The sequence below is a fragment of the Liolophura sinensis genome, chromosome 3 (assembly GCF_032854445.1).
Source record: "Liolophura sinensis isolate JHLJ2023 chromosome 3, CUHK_Ljap_v2, whole genome shotgun sequence".
NCBI classification, from domain to species: Eukaryota; Metazoa; Mollusca; class Polyplacophora; order Chitonida; family Chitonidae; genus Liolophura; species Liolophura sinensis.
In genome coordinates this window covers 7,613,876-7,640,406 of record NC_088297.1, presented here as the reverse complement: position 1 = coordinate 7,640,406, position 26,531 = coordinate 7,613,876, and the positions used below count along the sequence as shown (strand labels likewise).

General features: G+C 39.9%; 1 protein-coding gene across 8 annotated transcripts in view; it reads left to right on the top strand.

The window, feature by feature from the left end:
* Window positions 1–7,145: 7,145 nt before the first annotated feature.
* Window positions 7,146–26,531, top strand: part of LOC135463713 (uncharacterized) — a 37,457-nt gene continuing 18,071 nt past the window's right edge. For 6 of the 8 annotated variants that reach the window (XM_064741122.1, XM_064741124.1, XM_064741121.1 and 3 more), the window contains exons 1-3: window positions 7,146–7,209; window positions 8,841–9,074; window positions 10,419–11,051. In XM_064741122.1, the coding sequence (XP_064597192.1) occupies window positions 8,933–9,074; window positions 10,419–11,051 (775 nt within the window). In that variant the 5' untranslated portion in view covers window positions 7,146–7,209; window positions 8,841–8,932. Of the gene's footprint in view, window positions 7,210–8,840; window positions 9,075–10,418; window positions 11,052–20,818; window positions 22,516–25,343; window positions 26,186–26,531 lie in introns of those variants that run through there. The other 2 variants (XM_064741123.1, XM_064741118.1) reach the window with 2 other exon arrangements.

Sequence of the window (26,531 nt, the reverse complement as noted above, 5' to 3'; positions counted from 1 at the left end):
GGTTCCGAGTTTACACGATCAAGCCGGCAGACGACTCTCATTGGCTGAGAGGCAACACACTCCCAGCATAGATTACAAGGTGTTAAAGATGGAGGACGCGATGGACTCAGCGATTTATGCCAGCTTTGCTGTTTTCAGGCTTTATGTGTATGGCGAGGAAAAATCGCAAAATTATGCAGCAGGCACCACCAGAAAGAAAAAAAAAAGCTCTTTTCAGCATGTAGTGTCATTTTTATAGTTTTCTGCTCCTTTAATTACCGTAAATTACCAAATTCACGATTTCATGCGTCTCCTACAGGCGAGTTCTTTGGTAACCTTGATACCAAATCCGAAAATTATTGGAGTGTAAAAATGGTTTTTAAGTCACAGTTTTCCTAAGGCCCCAGTAGTCAGTGCGGAAATTAAATAGCCTGCAGTGGTTAGTTCAACGGTGATAGCTGTCAAAACAATTTTGGTTGGGAGAGCCCTCATTAGGGGCGCTAAGCTGATCCCGCGCTGCCAGTATGTTCATCGATGACGTAATTTCCGAAAATTCCCCACCCATTCCCGACCACTGACGGAAAAAGCACATGAAACAGAGGGGTTTTAAGATAGGATTAAAAAATGGTTGAAAAAATATTTTTGGTTGTGGAAATGAAGCAGAGAGAATCCTCTGAGGGCATTTCTGAGGTCGTGAGACCTGTCACCAATTTACCGAAGTAGTTCCAGTTTTAGAGTGTACTGTCTCGGTGTGTTCTAGCATCTCCGTTAGGTTTTCTTCTATTTGGGCATGTAAAGCCGCGTATATCATCCTTATTGTAATACACTATGCTTAGTTGATAAAACTTCGGCCAAGGTATGTCCTCAATTTTAGTGTTGTCTGTTCGCAAGCTTTAGCTGCATGATGCAAATGGTCGCATTTCCAGTGATTAGCCCATGGTTTAAAAAAAATGTTTGTTGCGGATAGCGTGACCGAGTCGTTAAATTTGGGCCGACTCAATTTTATGGGGAAATGTGAGTATTTTTTTTCTTCGGGAGATTGTCAAACACAAACTACTGCACTGCTCCGATTTATAGGAATTAGGTTCGGTATTACAGATTTGCTCTCGCCAGAGTCAGCATGAAATTCTATTCGTCCGCTATGTTACAGCAGGTTCATCTTTACGCCGATGAATATAGGTCCTAAACATCTAACGATGGCATCGTTTAAAACCTAATGTTTTACAACCGAGAGTCACAGATAAGTTGGACCTACCGTTAAATACAACGAGTCATTGTCGTTAGATCAGTTGACCCACATTTGTGCGGGTAATAACGTCTATCATAATCTTGCAATTGCACTGCACAGTAACTACACCACTTTTAAACCCATGGGTTCTGTTTTTTTTTCTCTCTCTCTCTCTCTTTGTTTTTTTCGTTTTCCTTAGTGTTTGTTTTATAGTGTATGTTCATGGACCATTTAATTATTTTCCGTTGCCTTGATATATTGCATGGTTACCCAAACGTTCGTGACTAAGTCTGCACGCCATAACCCAGGAATTGCTATATCTCCACAGTCCGCCCCATTCTGTATGCATATACCATACTTACAAGAAACCGAGCGTAATGATGTGAGTGTGTGTTGTTAGGCTACTTTGTCTAATCTCTCACCGTGAAGATGATGACCACTTGTCCAGTTTGTCCCATGTTCATGTCCAGCTCTTACTGGTTTCACTGCGGCATTACTTAACAATCAGCGGTTTATCAAGTACATGTATACTTGGTGAGATGTTGTGGTTTTTTGTGGGCTCTGGGTCCTGAGACCTGTTCCGCAAGCGACTCTAGACTATAAGTTGATTGTAACTTTCATGGCAACACATGCTAAAAGTATATGCTGCCATGTTTATAGTTACAAACAACCTCTATAGCATAGTTGCTCTGTGGAACAAGGTTCAAGTTCGAGTTGTCAAACCATGCATAAGCTTGTCGGTGTACCTCGCATTTATTGAGATGAAACGCACTTTGTTCGTTGTAAAACACCAAACCAATAGTTAAATTGTGTTTTTTTCTGTTTTTGTTTTTAGTTGCCGATTTGAGCTGGTACAGAGGGTCTTACGATCAAAAATACTCACGAGGTTCAAGGGGGTTTTTCGAACGCCGGACCAAAAAAGTTACGACTGAGGGAACTTGCCAAGATGAGGCAGAGGCGATGTCGAGAGAGACAGCGGATCCGGCGACTTTTGGCGACGGAGTCCCTCGACCAGTTTAAGACAGAACCGAGTCACAACGACAGTTCACTCTCATTCATCAGCAAAGTGTCTTCCGACATCGGTTCAAATCCAGATTTTCATTCTAATCGTAGCTCCTGTTCAGACATTTACTCAACCAAAGGACAATGGACTTGCAGCAAACTTTTCAGTGTCAGAGTGATTATTGCCTACCCTTATACAATCGGGTTACAGTTCACAATCGCTATCATTTTGTATTTATGAAAGGGTTGATGCTGATTGATGCGTTTTTTTTTTCGGAATTCTTGAGAATATATTACTTAAATTGCGACGACCAGATTTGTGGCAAGAGGAAACCTGGTAAAGCCTGGAGAAAACCAGTGATCCTCGACAGGTGTCTGACAACGTCCTGACGTAGGTCTGGAGATAAACCCACTATAGGTGAGATCACAGGCCTAGTGAGATTGCGGCACACCCAAAGATCCTACACCTTTTAGAAAAGACGTCTTTCGAATGACACAGATCCTTTACAGCATTCACTTGTAAATTGTTTGGGGTAAAAATGAAATCTGAAAATGTGTGTGGTATACAATGTCAAGATTCTGAAATTTGTAATACTTGGATTAGGCCCATGCGCTGGTCATAGATTACAGGGAAGACACTAAACCTCGTTTTCCATATGATTTCTCATTTTCCTGAAGACTTTTGACCACATGACTTGTAATGGGACAGTCTGCCACCATGAACTACACACTTTTGATATATTACTAATTATGTTTTTGTATTAGTTAATGAAATACCCAAATCCATGGTCAACAGAGGCAAAGCAGCTTGTGTGCGCGAATAATCGATAAGTGATTAGAATAGACGATATTAAACAAGCTGCCTCGCTAGATTTGCTTGATTTTCCTTTTTGGCATTGCCTAAAAGATAAAGGCTTCTTCCACCAATTCAAAGTCTATCAGTTATTCACCAGATTTAGGATGGTATTCCATGGTTTTTGCTTTAAAATTCTTCCTTAGCAGTAGTCTTGATAAATAATAATTAAAAATAAGTATTTGTGTATTGAAACGATGACCCTGATTGTCATCAGCGTTTGTAACTTCTCCAACAAAAGGGTTGTGTGTGACCCAACCGTCTTGGGCGTAACTTTGTTTCAATGGAAGTAGGGAGTAAAATGTAAAAAAAATAGATGGCGAAATATACCCTCTCATGTATTAATTTATTTATTCATTTGTGTGGTGTTGATCGGCCTTGCTAGCCGCAATTCTGAAGCTAGTTATCAACCCTCACGAAGAGGTGGTTAAATTAGCCCTGTAGGGATACTTAAGCTCTCTATTCGATACCTCAACTGCTGTATTTCTCGTTTGAACAGCTGCTTTAGGCTTATAGGTTATACATACATTTGTATCAGGTGAAGTATATTGGTATAATTGTTACAAACATCTTTGCGATGAACGTTTATAATGAATGCATGCTGTGCGTTATATTTAAACATTTCGTTCCCTTGGTTTTAGGAAGTTTACAGAAGTAGTGAGTCACAGAAAGTTGGCCTCAAGTATGTACATCTTACTCGTTCATTGAAACGCGTGTAGTCTCGCAGTATATCAGGATAGGCCCCTAATTTTACGTTTGAATAAATTAATAATTTATCAAGTATCACTGTTTTGTCGATTGATTTAAGAGGAATTGCTGTATGGACATATATACTGCGTTCGACGATGGCATAATGCTACATGGAGAGAAAAGTTTGGGTCAACTGACTCAGAAATCTGAATTATACGGCTGAGCGAATTCAACTCCGAAAACTGAGTGATATGAGCAGATCGGTCATGTGAAACTCATGGTTATATTGTTGACTCACTTTGTTAATCAGAAAACTCACAAGAGCCTTTCATGATTCAGCTGATGTGGGTATAGGTCTCGGAGTTTACTAAGAACGGTTGTATAACTCAGTTTTTTTTTAGTCAGCTGACGCAAACTTTTCTCTCAGTGTAGCGAGTAATGTTTGTTTATGTATGTTCGAAAACGTTTGACATGTCCCTCCATGGCTGGGTATAAAGACTACAAAGATCCAAAGTTTTGCACGTGTTGTAAGCTCAAACTCCGATCGTGCCAATATTGACGTGTTGGAACCTGGCACCTGCTATTGTGTGACTTTTTGGGCGATCCTTTTATTTGTGCCAAGCGTTTTTGGCGGAAATGTGTAAGTGTTCAATTAAAAGCCCGACATTTAACCGGAGTTACAAATCTCCTCGATAACATAAAACCAGAACCATGATTTGCTGGCGCTAACTATGTAAGTATGATGTGTGAATTGTTCCGACAAATACTTCTGTTCTGGTACACGTTGTGGTTGAAGGTGCATCAGTTATTAGTCTATCAGACAAAGCTTATATGTCCTGGTAAGGTTATTGGAGACAAACCTGGATTCTGTGACACACTCGTCAGTCGTTGCATACTTGAACAATAGCATTAGTCTAGGGGGTGACGAGGCTTGTAACGAGCTTATGTGAACTTAAATGACTTGGATAAGTTGTAGCGATATCTGAACACATCATCATCAATCTAGAGGAGGTCGCAGGAGATGTTTTTGCATGCAAAATTTTGTGAATCTAAGTTGAATCTTAACCACACCTACATACATGAGCATCTTTAGGAATCGTACACCGGTATGTATATTTTTGTAAAAGAGTGCATTTGATTTCATGCCATCAGGTCATAACTAGGAAATCATCCAAGAGATGAACGGTCAGCTTAGGTGTGACTGAAAACAAGTTCAGTCGGGATAAATCCCCCGCGATTGACCACTTTGTCAATCAATAGGTCTAGTGTCACTATAGACCTTTGAGAAGGAAACTACATAGAGTTCACTTTCCACGCAAACATTTCAGATACGTAGGGTTAACTACGCTGCAACAAACAAAAACAAAAGGGGAAAGGAAACCATCAGACAGGTAAGGAGAGAACAGGTGTCATGCTCAAAGCATACATGCGCCATAGGGGCTAAGGAATTTGAAATCAGTTAAGGCGAACAATGCGGCGGACTAATTGTTAGAGCGTGACTCTAGTTGGGAGACTTAGGGTCAAACTAGAGGGTCAGGTCATAGGCGTACCTAAGACATTAAAAATGGTAGACGGTCGCTGTGAGTTCAAGTCCAGTTCATGCTGGCTTCCTCTCCGGCCGTATGTGGGAAGGTCTGCCAGCAACCTGCGGATGGTCGTGGGTTTCCGCGGGGCTCTGCCCGGTTTCCTCCCACCATAATGCTGGCCGCCGTCGTATAAGTGAAATTTTCCTGAGTACGGCGTAAAACACCAATCAAATAAATAAATAAATAAAAATGGTAGATATGATTGTTGCTGCCTCGCTAATTGGCGCTTAGCACTGATCGAGATGTTGGAGTATGGACAAAGGACTGGTTGGCTCAGTGTTAGTATAATGTGACTGGTGGCATATCTAGTGTCAAGGAAAAACAAATAGGCCTATATTCCCGTAAATTGCGTGAAGGCGGCATATGTTATGATAGACCTCGCGTATCCCGGTCTACATGTCCATGAAATTGTATACCGGTATTCTGTAAGACGGATCGGAAGTTAGACACCACGTGATCTCCTTAGTAACAAACGGCGTGAGTGAAGAAAACGGTCCTCCCAACGTTGTTGCATATGAAAATGCCTATTTTTGAATCGCTGTCAGCGATCTTGTATCCGTGGGATTTATATAATTTTCAGCTTTCGAAATAGGCCTAGACTGAGTATTTCTGAATAGCTTTCGTAACGTTATTTTATACAACTATATGCCTTACTGGTCGCTAGTGAAGTGGCAAAAAGTGACCTTTTCCCCAGTGTTTTATCACTGGACGGCCATTTTGTTTTCGACACGAAAAGATGGACACGTGACCCCCATCTTCCCACCCATCTAGAATGTCTACAAGTTTACCCAGAGAAAAGAGAATCGAGGCGTTAAATCGCAGTGTATCTGCTGCATAATTTTGCGATTTTCCCTCGCCATATACGTAAAGCCTGAAAACGGCAAAGCTGGCATAAATCGCTGAGTCCGTCGGGTCCTCCATCTTTAACACCCTGTAATTTATTCTGGGGATGTGTTGCCTCTCAGCCAATGAGAGTCGTTAAAACTGCCGGCTTGTTCGTGTAAACTCGGAACCTACGTCCAACATTCCGATTTCCCGATCGTCAAACGGAAAACGATCTATACTGTTCGCTACCTTCTGGGAAGAAGAGTTCTACCGAGAAATGTACGAACTGCACTTCGATGGTTTCCGACGGCAATTCTCCTCCTAACGCAGAAGATTTCAGGACTAGTTGTTAGGCAAAATGGAGTCGCCCACAGCGGATTTTGGCTCTGACTTTATTTATAATTTATCAAGAATTTAGAATTTTTTATGGCATGCATCTACGAGGAAATGCATACTCTTTTCAGTGTTATTTGACTGATATTGAAATTTTTTTCTCACAATCTTATATGGGTAGGTGTATTCTGTGAGACAGGGCGGAAGTTGGTCACGTGACCCACCTTTCGTGTCTAAAACAAAATGGTCGCCCAGTGGAAACGGTCACTTTTTGTCACGTTGCTAGTGACCATTAAGGCCTAGTTGTACAAAATAACGTCACGAAAGCAGTGCAGAAATACTCAGATTATCTTGAAAGCTGAAAATTATACGAATCCAACGGATTCAAGATCGCTGACAGCGATTCAAAAATATAGGCATTTTCCTATGCAATAACGTTGAAAGGACCGTTTCCTTCACTCATGCCTTTTGTTACTAAGGAGATCACGTGGTTTCCAGCATCCGATCCGTCTTACAGAATATGCGCCGTCGAGCAAAATGCATAGTTACCCACATGACTGTCTTTGACGTCCTAAAAAATATAATGACTGCTCCCTCGAAATCCATACAGGAGCTCTTCTGTGTGGAAGTTACATTTACACGTATTGAATAATTGTTGAGTTTTGGGTAGGGGTCGGGCGCTGTATTTGCGGTCCATTTTTATCATTTTAATGGTATGTTCAGGTAACATGTAATGTTTAGACTTATTCACTGTATTTCCGTTAACGTAAGACCCTCTTCTGTAGGCTGGTAAGAGGTGAATTCAGGGCTCATTGCTGAGTTAAGTGATGTACGACGTAGACCCCGATGTTCACTCGTGTGTTAAACCGCCATCTTATTATTTCACGAATGTAGGCTCCTAATATAGGGCATATTAACATTGAACGAAGAAATATGGTTACATCAGACAACTTTGTACGTTTGCGAAATAATGGAATACTATTTTATTTTTAGATTCACGGAGGTATGGTTTCGTATCCATGGTCACCATCATGATACCGTTCTCCTATTCAGCCAGCTTATTTTACTACCCACACTAGCCCTAGATGACAACGCTCGTAGGGCCTCACTTAGTCATGACTCGGCCCCCTTCGGTCCAGTAGGATGAATTGTAAAATTTCAGAAGAGAGTCAATTAATAACCTATCTCGCCCATCCAGTTACTCCTTTTTAATGCTTAGGACTCTGGGGCACCTGACTGTTAAAATCCTGAGATGTTGATCATCCCAGAGGTAAATATCCATGCATATTTATTAAAGTCTCCATCTTCGCGGACTTCTCATTTACAAAATGGTCGCCATCTACAGGACGCGCATGTGCGGCCAGGCAGCTGGATATGAAACCTCTGACCGTTACTGGCTTCATTTGTGGAGGTCACGCATTTCAAAACAACGGCACGTGCTCAAGTTTGGTTCCCTAACGCGCCATTTGTACAATCTGTAGTCAAGGGGACTAAAACCAGCCAGCGTGTGATCGCACGATAACAGAAGGACTTTTTAACCAGCATAAAGGGAGGGATAGTTTTGTATCCGGCTGCCTGGCAGTGCATGTATCCCATGTAGATGGTGGCTGTTTCGTAAATGAGATACGCCTCTTATGTTGAGGCCTGAAAAGTCAGTGGAGAGGAAGACTTTAGTAAATATGGATGGATATTTATCTTTGGGATGATCAACATCTCAGGATTTCTACAGTCAGGTACCCCAGAGCCCTAAGCATTGTAAACGAGGGGCTGGATGGGTGAGATAGTTTGGTATTCGACTGTCTCCCAAATTCAGTAAAACAGTATAAGAGATAGGGCTTAGGTCACCTTATCCAATATGTGACCATTTTAATGTATTTTGTCATTATTCATGCCATTTATCTTGAGATACCTAGACATTTTTGTCAGGTGTAACGTAATTCATGAAGTACATGTGAACATGAAGTTGAATTTGAGTTGTGCAGGAGAGAGTCAATATTTTCTTTGTATGCATATCATAAACAGTTTAAAAGAATTGACATAGCATTGTAAGCTTGCCTAGTTATGTGTTGATTGACACTTTATACTGAAATAAAAGTTAAGTAAATGTGATATATTACTGCATATTATGTATTTAACTTTTTGGAGAAGAGATGCTTCATGTTCATGTCCTCTGGCTGCATTTAGTGTTAAGGACAACATGTCCATCATTACATTGACATGTATGTGATTCAAAATTTATGAGGGCATTCTATTACATGCATAGGAATGAACTAAGGACATATTACATGTTACTTTTGTAGTACAAACTTCTAAAACAATTTTCCTCATCTTTTTCTTGTTCCAGTTTCTACGCTTGTCTCGGTTGACAGAGGCAAATAACTTGCCGTTGTGCCAAACCATCGCAGTCAATCCATTTAAGGCACTGTGAAATAAAACATGGGGTCTTTGGAGAGGGTTCAGTACAAGTTTGCCTCCATCATAGGAGAGCTCTGCAGTGAACCAATAGTGCTGTCTCAGTTTGCCGTGTGGCTGGACCTTAAATTGGCAGAGTACAAGGCCAAAGGCTCAATTTCTTTAGGTATGACAAAGGGCAGATACATGTATCTGTTGATTTGAATTGATTCTTATGTAACAGCTGCTGTTACATGTATACTGTGAGCATTGGCATCCCATACCAGGGAAAGCAATGTTAAACAAAATGTTAGACGTAGGGGTGGTTTGTGGAAAAGTACAGCATGTGTTCAGCTCAGGGTTTGCACACATGTAGAGCGCAATAGCATGAGGGGGATATTCAGTTGTTGATTTGGTGTGTGTATATTAAATACCGTACATTACCAAATTCCTGAAATAGCGTATTGTAGTCAATGTTGAAGAAAAACGTTAAGGGTGGTATCTCATTAAAAAGTACAGCATGTATTGGCCTGAAGTTTTACACGCACCCAAAGCACAACGGCACAAGGGAGATGTTCCATTGCTGATGTTCTGTGTGCATATTAATTACCGTAAAATTATCAAAATTATGATTTCAGTACTTTATGTATTGAGTTTTGCATTTATGTGCCTCTTACAGGCGAGCTGTTTGGCAGTATTACCATTCCTCCATCACTGTCCAGTTCTTCGGGCTTGTAGGGCCTTTATGGCTCAGTTAACTCGGGAATAATGTATTATTTACAAACATGACACGCACATAGTCATTGATTTCTTTCTGAGGTTGGAAATCTGCATCTCCTTCACAACAATTTGTCATGTATTTGCTCAAAGGCTTTTACTCCTTTCAATAAAGGTTAATCGTTCATTTAAAAGAGGTTTTCCTTTTAGAATTACTGAATTTGAACTGAGAGTTTGCCTGAAAAAAAAAAAACATGCAGTTTTAGTGGCGAATAAAGGCTTGAAAGTATCACTTTTTTTGCATGCAGTTACATTTTTCCAGTAGGATATCACTGAAACTTCCCAATAACCCTGCATAAAACATATTGTCTTTGAAAGATGAATAGAACTTTCAGACTGAGGCAAAATGAGTAAATTACTCATGGTCGAAATTTTATAACTGTATACAAGTTTCATTTATCTATTTATTTGATTGGTGTTTTACTCCATTCTTCAGAACATTAACGAGCTAACCACTAGGCCATGGAGGGCCCCCAGTATATGTTTGAGTTTTTTTGCAACAATTTTTCAATGCTATATACAAGATATGGAACATAGGCAAATGTTTGTGTAAGCAGAGTAATTTTTCGACTCAAAAACTTATTTAACAGTGCAATGGAACCCAGAAAAAGCAATACTGGCCACATAGTGTACATGTCATAAGGAGAGATGCCTAATACTTGTACAAACATTACAAATGTATTTAAATCTTGAGGAATAGAGTGATAATAAAGAACGGTTTCTTAAATGTTGTGTATGTTTGCTCTTATTGTAGACTGCTCGGGAGAGAAACCTGAACCTCCATGGATGAAAGGCGTGCTACCGTCTTCACCACCTTCTTCATTGTTTGAACATAAGAATGCAGACGAGGAGCTGCAAACAGCCCGAAACCCATTTTCAAAATCACCTCATTCATCTTCCCTGACATACTCATCGTCAAGTAGAATTGACCACTCATCAGTTACCTCCCCTTCACAAACATTCGGTTCAGAGGAACTTAGTCGAAGGCTGTCTGGCGACGATATAATTTTAATAAAAGATGAGCCTTTAGAAAAATCAGACGCTTACCCGACAAATGTGTTTCCCAATGAGAGTGGTTCCCTCGCCTCGGACAATTCTAGTGACTCCAGAAAAAGACCTTCAGTCGGCAGTGCCTCTAACTACAGCCCGCACCATCAACAATTTTCCCCAAAAGTGCGGCGCTTGGCAAACACGTCAGTGAGTGGTAGCCCATCATCAGCGTCAAACCAGAGTAGTATAGGTGGCATTCAGCAGTCACCTGTGCACGATCCCGTCCCCTCCACGTCCTCGGATGACCCCTTGATACTGCCCAGCCCACAACCAGACCCTGCCTCACAGAACAGCTGGCTAGGGCAGGTCACTGCAGAAAGAGATACCCAGTCCTCAGGTTAGTACAGATATCATTTTTTAACTTACCATTGCAGGGACCCGTTGTTCAAATGCTGCTTCCTAGAATCCATATTCTGCACTGTTAGATCTGTCCTGTTTGACAGGCATTATTCTAACCTTTGAACAATCACTTTGTCATTTGCTGATAATTCCTGTATTAACTTGTTGGGAGTAATTTGATTGACCCTCCAAATAGTCTGCTACTTAAAAGGTTTTATAGATGTTTTCATATAAATTTTTCAAGTACATGTATATAAATTTTAATTTCATTAAAATCCTTGCCCTTATAAAAAAATTCCACCAACAAACATACCATTATTTATTCTGAAAGAGACGATTTAATCCAGTGAAGAATTTTAAAGTGAAAGACTTTATTAGCACCTGACTAATATTTATTTTACTTTTCAAAGCCTCATAAACAGGCATTAAATATTTTTTTAGAATTTTTTTTTTAATCCAGTAAAGGTTTAGCGAAACCTCGTCTTGACACGGCCTCAGCGCGTCTCCATTATCAACAGCATGGTGACGTCATGTTTACTTTAGCTCTAGAGCATCGAAGTTATTTTCCCTATTATAGTCAAAGCAGTAGCCTATGACAAATAAAAATTGTGGACTTTGGGGATGAAGTGATAAATAACTTTCTCAGAAAATGGACATACTGGAAGGACATTTCTTCCACTGCTTGAACTGTTGATACAGTAAGCCTGCTATATCATTTACAGTTTAAATAGCCTGCAGATGCAAGGCTGCTAGTTCAGCTTGTAGCCTCTAGAGGGGTTGTGCTGGTGATTTTGACCCCTGTTAAATACTTGCAGAATTACAATATGATTGTTGTACAGCTAGATTCAGGCTCAATTCTGAAACAAATGGAAGGAAATCTAGGCACCACTGAGGCTGATCTACGCATTCAACTGTTCCTGAATTTTATACCCCAGTTTTGTGGTGGTGGCTTCAAAGACTAGACTGACCTGGATATCGCGGACATCAGAGAGAGCACCTCGGCTTGAACATAGAGTCTCAATAATTTTATTGTATTTTATGAAAGAAAACAGAAAAAAATCAACACTTGTATGCAAGATAGACAAAGGAGTAATATTTAATTTCTTCAGTTTTCATAAACTCACAGAAAAAAAATTATGTGATAAGATTTAATTAATTTAATGCATTGTCTGGTGAGGTGCCGCCTTCTCCACTTTCGGCATCCCTAATGAATTTTTCACAGACTCTGATATTTGCCTATTAGAAACTGCTGACTGAATGGTAAAATGAATAACAAAAAGTGTATTTATTTGAACAGGATGTCTAAGTAAGAATAGGGTCTAATTGGGGAGATGAATGCTCTTTGGGCTGAGACGGTATGCTACTGTCAAACATAATTTGTGATACCATTGTTGAATATTACACGGCTTGCAAATTGACTGATTTTACGTCTGTTGTGGTGCTTAAATGATACAGACCTGTCCCACAACATGGTGTGAAATGGCCCATCGGCTATTTGTAACTTAATCATTGTAGACAATCTCAAAATGATGTCTTATGCAGCAGTTCTATGTCTCTTGATGCAGTGAATGCCTAAAGTCTGTGTCACGTCTACGGCTGCGCAATCTCATAGTAACATTTTTAATTGGATAAACTTCTCAAGATGTCTGCTTCGATTCACACCAGCTATTTGTGCACTATTGGCATTTTGTTCTACGTGCTATTTGGTGAAATCTCATTAAAATACTAAAGTATGACACTTTTTAGAAAGCTTATGAATCTTGCTTTCAATTGAAATATGTTTTAGTCAGGTGCTGTCTTGTCTTTTAAAGGATTGCCTGTATTATTTTTTTGAATAGGGATTAATACTCTACTAAACACCACATGCCTTTCACTCAAATTTCGGCTCAGGAGAAGGTAGGCTACTGCTTTTCAAGTCCTATATACAGCAGAAATTCCATGTTACAGTAATTATGGCTGCCTTAAAAAATATCTGCGCTAAATTAAAAATAAGGACGAAGGAGACAACCTTAAACAGTGTGTTTGTACTTGTATGTGATTTAGAGAAGTCAGCATTTGATCAACTGTCCCATGTGCAGTACAACAAAGAAATAGCCTAGGTGCATGCGAGTACAAGAGGCAGCACTACGGCATTTTTACAAATATACCCTGTACTATTAAAGCCATTTTGGACGACTTTGTGTAACATGTCAGTCATGGGTACATGTATGTTAAGTTACTAAATCATGAAAATTGAACATGCATTGTTTCCCCAAGAAAGTAATCATTTGTTACTTGCTGTGCGACCTGAAAATCGCCATGTTCATCGGATATATGTGTACATGTATAGTTGCTATCCTAACTCTGGGTACCTACTGTTCACTTGACTTACAAAATCAGGTCCCACCTTGTTGTATTATTTTGCATCCTATGTGAATGCATAACCAACCTGTGGATTTTCGTGGGTTTTCCCTGGGCACTCACCTGTTTCCTCTTACCATAATGCTTACCGTCGTCCTATAAGTGAAATATTCTTGCGTACGGTGTAAAACACCAATCAGATAAATAAATAGATAAATGAATTCACAACCTGTGTGTAATCCTTCCTCATAATGTTGTTGTTGTGAATGATCTACAGAGTGAAGAAAACTGGTTCAGGTTATTACTTTGGTGTACTGTACTATTTGATGTTGTTCTGTTTGACTGGTATTTTTCAATCTTGTTACCTATTCCACTGTTGCAAAATATGACGTGAACAAATACAGTGTTATCGAAAGTTGGAACAAACCACAACCACCAGTTTATTAAATAATCTGATAGAAGAGTATGTGCGTGTACACCATTTTTTTTGTACTGGTTATTTCCACCATGTCAGTGCTACAATGATATTTTCTTGACATGGATTTTGTGGGCAGTAAGCCAGGGTTTTAAATATTGATATTTTTTGCCCTTTCACACCTTTTTAAGGGTCCTGTATAAAGGGAAGCAAATCTTGTAAATCAAAAAGCAGCATTGTCCCCTTTCTTCATAGCACAGCAATAGCTATGCCATCCACGAGGATGTAATATCACTAGTATGGCTAGTCATAGTTTTATGAGATGCAAGATTTACTTCCCTTTGTAGAGGGTTGAGGAGTCTAATTTGATGCGTCTTAAAAACACCAGGACAGCTCTGTGTTTAGACATACATGTCAGCATAGTGGATATGATACGACTAAGTTTATTTGCTACCATGACTCCATAAGTGAGTGTATATGTTCAGTGTATATTTCCATCATGGGGAAAAGTGTAGTGTGTTGCATGTGAAGTGGAGATTTAACGTGACATGCATCCATAAATTCAAACTGTTGCTTGGTCAGGATGCATATTTATTGCCAATTAAACTTGACAATTGATGTTGTGACATGTGTTAGTAGTGAAAGTTAAAATGAAGGCCACGGAATTTGGCGTGATCGAAACGGTCATTCGTGTGTCGGATACGTGGAGTGTATTTATGCAGACCAATGAACTGGTTACACTGATCTATGCCGCGGAATGTTCCCACAAATGCAGCCCTTGAACTGCGTAGCGCTCAACCCAGTATATGGGTATATTAGAATTATGCCACTTAAGGTTGCATATCTCGACAGCTACCATGAAATAGAAGTGTTGTGTACGCAACACGTGCTGGCTGGTGGCTGTTATCAGTCATGTATTGCGCTCTTGGTCAGCTAGCGGTAGGCAGAGAAAGGTGACATTCAATTTGAACTGAATTTAAATTTCCGCGAGTCAACATCTTTCCACGAGCTGGTCATTGTTGACATTCCCTCGTGTCAATGGTTGTATCATTTCATTCTGTGGACGAAACCATTTTAACAGACAGGGATGGTGAGGGCTCCATAAGCCTGTTGTATATTACACACGACACAAGTAGCTAATTATGAAAGTAATTATTACTCATCAAAAGAAAAAAAAAAAAAGACTTGGTAATGTAACACATGCTGGTCAGGCCTTGAAAGGCATGTGATTCTCAGCATGTATGACAAATATGCTTTATACATGTAGTGGCTTCCTGATCTATGCTGGTCACCGTTCATGCTCTGACTGTACAGGTGCAGGAGTCTACACTTGCATTGTATGGTTATCGAAATTACTTGTGTGAATAGGATATAATGTTAGTTTATAGTAGACTGTAACTGTGCGCCATATATATTGTGATATTATTTTAGGAATCATATTTTTTTTTCCTTGAGGCAAGTCGTCATTGTTGTACGCGATTTCCTGTGGCTGGGTGTAAAGCAGGGTACAAATATTATTGTTTGCAGTTGATCCAATATGTACATCTATCTCTTAAAGGTTAAATATTCACATTTGACAGTCTAAGAAAAACAAAAAAAAAAAAAGAATTGGATTCGGTGGAGAAGACTTAAGAGAGCAAATAAAGGTTTAACAGTCAAGATACATACACCTCCATGACCCCACTCCCAGGCTATAAAGGTTGTGTTAAAAGACACACTGGTAACAGGAAAGATTGGTGACCCACATGGATGTCTGGTGTTTATTCCAGCTTGTAACCAAGAACAGATAACTGTCATCACCTGTTCACTGTTCGTAGAGACATGCTCAAGTACGTGTACTCTCCCCTTAACTGCTGAGTTAAAAATTCAATGCATCTGGTGGGTAGCTCGACCAAGTTGGACATATTGGTGCCTAGTTTGGACTTGTAGACCTGGATAGTGTGAAGGAAGACTTCAGATATTCAAGTACATGCAGAATATACCATACAAGGCTTCTGTAGCTCACACTTTATAGTGTGGCACCTGTTTGTAGTGTGGCACATGTGTTTATAGTGTGGCACATGTGTTTGTATAGTAATTTGTAGGGTCGAGTAAATGTACCTCCACCTATGTACAATCCTGATCCCCCACTACTTGTGTGTATCATGTACACAATCATGTGGGCATACCTTTAAAATAATGATAACATACACTCTATGATGTACATTTATGTTCCATTTTTGTGTTTACTGGGTTTGATACACATATGTTTAACTGTGCATATATCTTGTGTGCATGCAGATGTAAAATAGCATTGTTTGTCTGCAAGAATTATTAGTAGCAGGTTCTTGTAGAAGAGCTTAATATTGGTACAACTGCCGCCTCAACATCAGCGTATTCTAGAACGACCAATAACCTGAAGGAAATGTTTAAAAAGCATCAGTCCTTTCTTAAACAGAGAAGTGTGTCCGTAACTTCCTGTCACACCCATGTACCACAACTTTACAGGATTAAAAAAAAAATGCGTAAATCTCCACACAAAGCTGGGGATATTGCGAGACCGAGAAGCTGTACTTCCAATTTTGTATCTACTCTCTTCCCGAAGGCACTACTTCAAGTACAGTCATTCTGGAAGAATTATTGTTGTGCATTTGAAAAAAATCGGACGCTCACTGGATCCTTAAAAACTGAAAACGTCTCGCAGAAGAACTAGACGCTCCAGTACACGTACATTTTAAGGACCTCTGTTCTTGGGATTTCTGCACTTTCTATACTACAATTCCTCACACAGATTTAATTGATAGAATTTCCCCACTAAGTGTATCATTGTTTAATACAACCGGTCAGGGCTACATTAACGTCAAAGACAACAAGGCCTTCTTCAGTTCCACTACATACATGGGACGCTTCCGTGTTCATTGAGATGCTTGAATTTCTATTTAATAACATCTGTGTGAAATTCGGGGAAACCATATATCAGCAGTGTATAGGTATTGCGATGAGTACAAATTGTGCCCCTTTTTGACCGACCTATACATGTTCTCATATGAATACGACTATACACAGAAGTAATTCTCACCAGGCCCGATCTTTCCCATCAATATACCGGTATATTGATGATATGCTCGCTTTGCTATATGCTATATATATGCTATATATATATGTCCATATATAGCAAAGGCTGTGAAAGATATTTACCCACCTTCGCTTGATCTGAAGGAAACCACGGACTCTGCAAATGGTACATCTTATCTGGAACTATATCTGGAACTTTGTACAAAGACAAAACGGTTTCCTCTCGAAGACTTTATGACAAGAGGGATAGTTTCAATTTTGACCTTGTCCATTATTCTTACTTTGACAGCAGTATACCGAAGGGTCCTCATATCGCCTGTACGTATTTCGCCTTGTAGCATTTGCTAGATCCCGCCTGTTGGATTACGATTTCAAGCAGCGTCACAAGTTATTACTGAAAAGACTAATATGCTAATATGATTCCATCAAACACCTTCATTCCAAGTTTCTTAAGTTTTACAATGACTGCAATTCTTCTGTGAGTAAATATGGACAGTGCGTTCAGAATCGCTGGTGCTCTGCTTCATGGTTGTTTTTAATTCCACTTAATATGGGAATCGGGGCGGTATATTCGCGTTGAACTAGTTCGCCACGTTGGATATATGAACAGTTGCGATCAAAGCGCAACTGAGATACATATATTTTTTTTTTTATCGACAACTGATATTCTAGCATGGTACACGATTTGAATACATGTACTAATTACACTCGGTCGCCTAGTATATACCTTGCGTCCGTCTTACATCATTGAAAACTGTTGACCGCTTCTCCTTTTATCCTATTTTCGTACTCTATATACTTTCTTAGTTCTTTAGTAATTTGTGTTAAACGTCGTTTTGGAAATTGTCCTTTCGATTATTGACCTGGAACGTCCTTATTGGTTCACGGCTGGTATGGGATTGTCTGTTGGTTGCATGGATAGGTTCATAAATTAATGCATGGGTCAGATCAGAAGTTAAAGGTGAAAAGCCTAGAAAATGGGTAGAGAGGGCGGATAAATCGTTTAAAGCATCTTAAAAGCCTTCCGTTGCAAAGCAGCGTGTCCAGTATATCTGAAACGCGGTTACTTTCATATGTCTTAATTAATGACTTCCAGCTGTGTGGTTGGTCAAGCCACGTCTAAAGCAGCTCTTGAAGTTAATAGTTGAATGCAAACAATGTTACGTCATTCCATCGCCCTGTGGCATCTGACAGACCTTACATCTCCAGAGGCTTTATGTGCTTAACCACACACTCATGACATAGGTATCGTAAAAATGATAAAAAAAAAAGGACGCGACAGAGTTATAAATGTGACAAGACAGAATCGAATCAGTGTGGAAATCCTCGGCATTGACTACATGAAGCTGCGGCCACGAAGGCTAGTTAAAATCCCCAGAACGGAAACATCGGGTTGGTAATTATTTTTCTTAGCATTTATTCTATAGGCCTAAAACTTTGTGCTTCGCTAATTTTGACATTATCCAGGTGAAACCAATAATATCTACCCTACATAAATTCTGTTAGAAAGCAATACTTTTTACTTATAAGATTTTTCGTAAAGGCAACATTTTCTTTTTCATGGGGTAGAATATCACTAAGTAGCAGCGATTGACAGGGACGGTGAGGAGCTGACCTCCCGGGGAAGAAGCCCATCGCCTCCGGCAGACACGTCTGCTCAATTTGTCCGAGTATGCGATGGCGATGTCTCACAGCTGATGCTCAGTGAGGAAAACCCTAACACTGCCAAAAAAAAAAAAACGATGCACGACATCAAGTTGCTGAATCAGTTTCTCCGAGGCCCTGATATAAACGAATAGCATCCCACCAGTGGATTTAAATCGCCATTTATGTAAATTTTTCTTAAGTGTGCGAAAGCCAAACCGAGAAAATTATCAGCCTGGTTCGTTGCGCTCAGTGTTGTCGCATTGAGAGGTATTTGAAGAAACATGGATACGGAGACTCTCCTATACTCTGAGAGAAACAATAAAATCAGAAAGATAATTTACCAAACAAAGCAGAACCTCATACTGAGCAAGAAATTGACCGTCCGTGGGAATCCGGTCAATTAGGTTCGCATTCTCCAAATGCCATTATAAATTCTCTCTTTCTCTCTCTCTCTCTCTGTGTGTGTGTGTGTGTGTGTGTGTGTGTGTTTAACAACGGTTCAGTTTTGTCTTGGTGGTTCAGAGCACATGTGTTGGGGTGATGTTACTTTTGGTGCCAATAGCAATGGCCGACAGTACCTAGAATTTACCGAGCGACAGACAAAAGTTAGGACCGGTATAAATCCTCGTGATACCTGTCAGGTCAAACCGAAGATGTGGGATGTCCCTTAAACACAGAAAGGTGCCCAATCCACATTTACAAGAAGTATTCCTCACTTCGGCCCTCGGATTTTTGCAAAGATTAACACCCGTTCTACATTGCCACCAGCCCAAGTCGGGCAAACAGTGGTTTCGTAGACAGCCCATAGGCAAAAATAAAATGGGCTCCATTATGAAAAAAGATGGCAGAGAACGCTCAGTTATCATCAAATAAGAAATTGACAAATAACAGTGATAGGAAACGTCTTCTCCAGAAACTAAATGACGAATGACTAAATATCCCGCCGACTCAGATCATGCAAATTTCCGGCCACAGAAACATTTAGGCCATAAACTCTCATAGGCCCACTTCAGACCAGCATAGGCAGATTTCCGGAATTCTCAACTCAACGTCAGCTTCTCAAATTCAAATTTCATCTGCACGCCACCTTTCCGAAATAAATTCTGGACAGCCATGTAATGTCTAGTTTCAGTAAGTCCACGTATCGTGTGATAGCCACTTCTGAAATGGCGCCGATATTTGGCTGTCCCAGATCGGGTGGTGTCTTTCACGTGAATGTTCATTACAGCCATGAAGCACACAGACGACGACGTGTTTCTGTTTTTAAATCGTCATCCGAATCTTCACAAGACACTAGCTGATGCCTAAATTCCAAGTAGCCGTTACAACTGCGTAGATTGTTTCGCATGTTCAACCTTCGTTAAGCTAAACTGTCAGTTTTTTTTTGTAGAAAGTTGCACGGCTTGTACTCAAGGCTCGTGAAATTTGTCTTTTTTTTTAGACAGTAATTCTTTGTGTAGTTAAATGCAATATTTTTGTATGAATATTAACGTATTGAACGATACATTGTATAAAGCAAACTTTTGACATGTCTATGGTAAAAAAAAGTCGTTATGTAAATAAATTTTGTCTGTACTATATTATACTCCGTCATGTACTTGTCACTTACTGATGATGCTTCACTTGACCTATATATGTGATATTACTACGCGCTTACACGTCGGCGCAGTTTCCGAAAAGTTTTAAATCGTAATGATTCTTTCCGCTATAAATTTACAATAAGGCATTTCTTGGATAACTAAGATATGAAATGCCTGACCGTCGATATCAAATTTGTTAAACTCGAGTAGTGATTTTCATTTGTGAAATTAAAACTGCTACTTCCGTTTAAATTTGATATCTTCGGGTCACTCATGACATATCCCTTATGTATATATTGTTCTCTCCTACCACCATGGTTTAATACAACATACATGCAGATCTACATACATGTTTATGTTTGTTCTTTTAATGAATATTAATCCAGTTTGTGGGTCTTTATAGACCAATGACTGATAGTACCGGACTTTTTATCCAACTATTTAAGGAATTAAAAAAAGTATCCAGTTCTGTCTAAACATGCTAAAACTGCATTAATGTATGTATTTAGCGCTAGGGCCATGTATTTCATACTATTTGGGTCCAGTTCCCCGTCGGTTATCTCAAAGCAGCCTATTTTCATGCATGTTATATTGAAGTTCTGTGCATGTACCTATCGATGGGGACCCACTGAATTTTGCTATCCAGTATGTTCCAATACCAATATTTATGGTGGCAAAACCCAAGACAATGAGGAAACCTTCATTGTGTTTTGTGATATTTTTTGCCAGTGCCACAGAATCAGTCGAGGATGGGCTCGAAAAAAGGACGCGTACCCACTGGGCGGCGAATTGGCTCGACCCAGAGGAACATCAACGCGTCAGTGCGCAGTTTTGAGAGCTGGCTTCGAGAGCTTCCGACACCCGATAGGAGAAAGATTCACAAGATTGAGCCAGAGAAACTGGATTTGTATTTGGCAGAGTTTTACAAGGTTGTCAAGAAATCGTCAGGCGAAGACTACAGTCCGTTTTCCCTAGGAGTGTATCGCTCATGCTTATCAAAGTACCTGAGTGCACATGGGTACCCTCATTCGATTCTCCGCTCGGATCTCTTCGTTCGCAGCACAAATGCATTTAAACAAAGAAAACTGGAACTCAGACTCAACGGACCAGCCGTCCTCCCACCCAGATACGATGATGATGATGATGATAGGCCGGACATTTGTGAGGCCAGACAGCAAACTGTGGGCCAAACTTTCACTTCTGTTGCTTTAGAATAGGTAAAAAAAAACCTTCTCTGGTTAGGGTGTTGACAAATATTTTTGGGAGACAAGACAATTGTCCAATGTAATGTTCAGATGGAAAAGATATATGAGCAACTTTGGTGGTTGTGATGGTCTTGGAATCTTTGGTAACGGTTATGTAGAGGACAGCAGCGTGCATGTCATTGTAAAGACGCTGAAGATATCTGGATATTAAACACGACACATCCAATTCATGTAGATTTATTTACGTCAGTATTTGGTGAGTGGAATTTGTGATTTCAACTGATAATGTTGTTTGCATGTGGGTAGGGAATCTTCATTTGTCCTGGATTAAAGGATTAGGGGTACTTTTACAGGTACGTGAACCTGTAGGTTAATTGGGCTGGTAACCAGATGTTTTCCCATATATAGATGGTATACCATAACATCGTTTTTGTGTGTCAAAATGAATTGTTTCAGTGTGATAGTAGAATGTTTGTTAAGAGGTGACAATTTTTGTTTTTTGGTGTGTAAGTGTGATCAGATGAAATAATTGAGATCTCTTTTGTGTTGCTTGTTTATGACATTATTAAAGCACTCCTTATCCTGGATTAGGAATAATCTAGATTAATATCTACCTGTAGGTTGCTCGCATAAACCATGCTAATTCAGACTGTAATGTACTGGAACACAGATATGACTAAAAAACGTTTGCAGAACACTGTCTTTTTGGTACAGTATTCCCTTCTCTTAGTCTCCTGTATACATTTCCTTAACTCCATCACAATTTTTACTGTACAACAGTAATGAAAAATCGCAGTAGGCATTACTAAATAGACGAGTTAAAAATATGCACAAATATACTTTATTTAATATATTTATTTTGTTAGATTTCCGTGAAAAGAGTTTAAGGCGTACAAACATTTGAATTCTAAGGTGGGCTTTATGGACCGTACTATCAGAGTTTAGGAACTCTGACGTCACCGAAAGTTTTCCAACTCTAAAACACGAAATTGAATGTTGGAATAACTCTTTTTACCCATGAGTAGAACATCACTGAAATAATGTTCTCCAAAATTTCTTTCTTCTGGTGAACTTCAGGAAAAAAAGGTGGTGTGACATGAGAGTTCCTAGATACCGTCAGGCTTATGTTACGTTAGGCTTCTCGTTCTGCTCCATTGTGCGCTGAAATTTAGAGACATATGTATTTTGTTAAAGGAGCTGTATGTAGAATTTATCGTGGTGGTTGTTGTTATTTTCTTGGTAGTGACTTGGCTGCAGAAACGAGTTGACCATGGTTGAAGGTATTGGGAAAGTAAGGAGTGAAGGAGTTGAACGCGCAGGGCAGCACGGAATGCAAGGCCAAGGAGAAACTTCGCGGAGAGTCAGAAAACACAACTCCACTAAAAGAAACATGAACGCCGTGGTACGTGTCTTCGAGCGCTGGTTGCGGGTGAATTCCAACGATCAAAGACCTATCCTTGCCATCCCTCCTGAAGAACTGGACGTATACCTGGTGGGATTTTTTCACAACAATCAAGAAGCCTAGTGGAGATGACTACACGCCGTTATCGCTGTGCGTGTACAGAACTAGCCTGGAGAAATACCTGAAGGAACACGAGTACGGGGCATCGCTGATGTCTGTGATCTTCAGTCAGAGTCAGAAAGCCTTCAGGCAGAAGAAGATTCAGCTGGAGGAAGCCCTGAATCAGGCACTTAGACCCAGCAACACGGTGGAGTTTACACCACCATCTTCTGGAAGAAGTTAAAGTGTTCTCTGTGTCATCGAAGGTGTGTCGTGGTTACGTTTCTAAGGTTCTGACTTGTGACTAAAATGCAAATAGGGCTCTGGAGCTGAAACATCTTGACTGAGAACTATTTGAGGTTCGAAAACTTGTAGGTTTTCGATGACGATCTATGTGTCTGTCCTTTCCTTTTTTTAAAGAAAAGGTCAGGTGTTTAAATGCGCTCGAAGTTGCCCTTGTAGACTAGTTGGTTAAGTAGGTGAGATAATTTATTATCCGATTCTTGGGTGTCTGTAAAAGAAGTATTTATTATTGCGTTGCATACTGTTTGGTATACGACTAAGTTTAAATTATCACGTGACAAAATTTGACAAATTCGCATTATATTTTGTGATCTTTGCTTTGTCTGAATTGTTTATGCTGTGGTGTACATCCTGTTGCTAGGAGTTAGCTTGTGATTAAGATAAAAACGCTCTGCATGGTACCATTAGTTGTATATCCGGGATTCCGGTGTACCTACACATAGGACCGTTATGATTCTCAATTCATCCAACCTTAAGTGCAGGCATATTTTTTTTTTTTTTTTGCGTTGCACAGGATTGGATGATGCGTTACACGCTTTAGGCTCTTCAAGCTGCAGGAAAGGCGGGGGAAATCAGCGGTTTTCTACGTTGGTACGATCAAAGACGACGGCGATGGTCTTCCTGCGGTGGCTAAGGAACGGGCCTTGCCTAGGGGACACGAGGCAAGTCGAGGATATCCCCGCCCGAAGAGTTGGACAAATACTTGGCGGGAGTACTTCCGAGTTGTGAAGAAGCCATCAGGGGAGGACTACAATGAGGCGTCATTCTATACGATACGATCGAGACTGGAACATTACTTGAAGGAGAAAGGCTATCCGGCATCCGTTACCAAGTCCTGCATCGTTCATCAGTAGTCAAGATGCGTTCAGGAAGAGACGGGAGGACATTCATGTAGCGGAGGCTCAACACAGGCAACTAGCGCAAAAATATGCCGCAGAAATATTGAGTTAAGCAGAAACTGATTATGCAAACTGGATATGTACTATGAATGATTCAACGGGATGGGAAAAATGCGGACTTTTCCCGCAGTACACATTCAAAAGATTAAACGTATAGGTTTAACACAAGCTGACAGGTAGTTCCTGGGTAAAAATGCTAACCGAAGATGATCGTACAACATGTTCAACAGCAAACATGTCTTTGCGAAATGAATGGGAATAAAACATGGAGTTGCACACTTTTAAGGTACTACTACGTTCAACCGTTTTCGTGTGAGTGACTGCTATTTGCGAGAAAATTTTTCTACAAAATAGCCAACATAAAGGACATGTTCTATTCCCGTGAATGTAAACATTTTGGGGGAGCTAGTGCTTTATGTTCTCCCCAACTTCACTTGTAAATTGTTTTCTGGTTAGGTCGAACTAGGACACATCCTATGAAATCGATGAAATTCAGAGATGTATATCACCCAAGGTTTTTTTTTTAAGTTCCCTGGAAGTGGAATTTATATAAGTAAGCGATAGGACGACTTGTGAAATAATTCCAAAAATAGTAATAAAAAAAATAATACAAACATTTGTCATGGCGTGAAAAGTTTCCTAGACAATGGAAAAATATGGGACTTGTACATAGAGCTTGGCTCAGACACAAGAAATGGGTTTATGTGAGGGGTGTTCATACAATAAGCTACAACTGCATGTATCAGTCTTCCATCGGATACATCTTACTACATTGATCCTGAATTCAGTTTCTGCTAAAACCTTGTGTAATGGTGGTCTTTGCATTTATCTGACCCTGTCCATAAAGCAAAGAACCTACCGAGAAAATAAAGTACCGCTTTCTTTCCCATAGACTGAACGTCTTGTACAGGTGGAACTAATAGAGCTTCATGTAGACTTGGGGCGATTTCCCTGCCTCTGTTCACAGCATTGTCTTCAAAATACTCCATAATTAATACTGATGAACTAATACAGTGTTAAGGTCAGTGAGTCTTTTTCTAAGTAGTGAGGGTCAGTTTTATTAATTTGCTGGCAGAGTCATCATTACATTACATTAAGTCTTGTATTTCTCCAACTGCTTTTTATGTACTGCACTTTCCCGCCGCGTTCTATTCACTTTAGCGTAACGTTTTATATATAATTGTATTTTATGGTTTTCTTAGAATAGTCAGCATTCTCAAAAATCATGGTTGGGGGAGGCCTGTATTAACTCTAAATCGTCGTTACAAGGGTAAAGCTTCATCGCTCGAAATAGTCTCCTCGTCTACACCTACATGTAACAGTCCGTATTGTTTTTCGCCGCACAGGATTGGTTTCGAGCAACACGGAGACTGGTAGTACTGCAGTGTCTATCCACGGTATATCCACGCCAGGAAGGAAGATTGGGTTTCCGCCCAAAAGCTATCGATCTTCGTCAACCACTCGACATATCCGATTCGCCGTAAAGAATTTCCAGAATTGGCTGAGCGAACGTCCGACCAAAGACCAGCGGAAAATCGAGGAAATACCTCCTTCAGAGTTGGACGGAATCCTTGTGAATTATTTCAGCACCATAAAGAAACAGTATGGCGGCGACTACACGCCATTTTCTCTGGGTGCTTTACGGTCCTACTTAGAACTGCATTTAAAGGACCACAATTATCCCGGGTCAATCATCAAGTCCCCGGCTTTCTCCCACAGTCAACGAGCATTTAAGAACCGCAGGCTTTCACTTTCGCTCGCAGGCGAGCGACCCAGTTTTCCCAAGACCTAACCCGTTCAGTCGTTTTTCATCCTATGACATGATTATAAGAACATTGAAGGCTTTCTTTTTGTAGAGTACATTTATCTATCCAGTCCTGTTCTAATAAAACGTGTCGTTGTTCGTTCTCTTTTGTTTGAAAACGAAAATAATAAAGGCAACTTCTTGAGTACCTTCTTTGGCATGGTAAATTTTAGGGCTTTTTTTCACATATTTGCCAAGAAAAACTGGATACCAAGTTGTATATTCATACAATTTTCCCCCGAACATTTTAATGCAAGGAATATTTTACTTTTTGCGTAATTATACATTCGTGTCTGTAATTCCATGAATGTTAAACACTTTGTTTTGTCCCGTTATTACTGTTTATTCTTCCATATTTTAGAAAGTAAATACATTCTTCTTACTTTTTCTGATCTTCATATTCGTAGTTTTTTTCGTTAAAATATGAAAATCTGCATGCGTATTATATATGTGTGTGAATAATTAAGTTGGCGATTAATAGTTTTATCAGGTCATAGGGTTCTATTTACATGCAGTTTGACATGAACTTTGACCTTTATTGCCATTCGTGAAAAAAAAAAATTAAAGATAAGCCCAAACACGACATCCTGCTCAATTCTATACCGTTTTCGCAGTCAAACCTTCTTGATGGATGGCTCATGTTATGAGATTGGATGTCGCAAATTTCACCGACTGACAGACATACTGAGTGATCACAGAGCTGCCTGTCGAAGCCAGAAGATAGTATGGC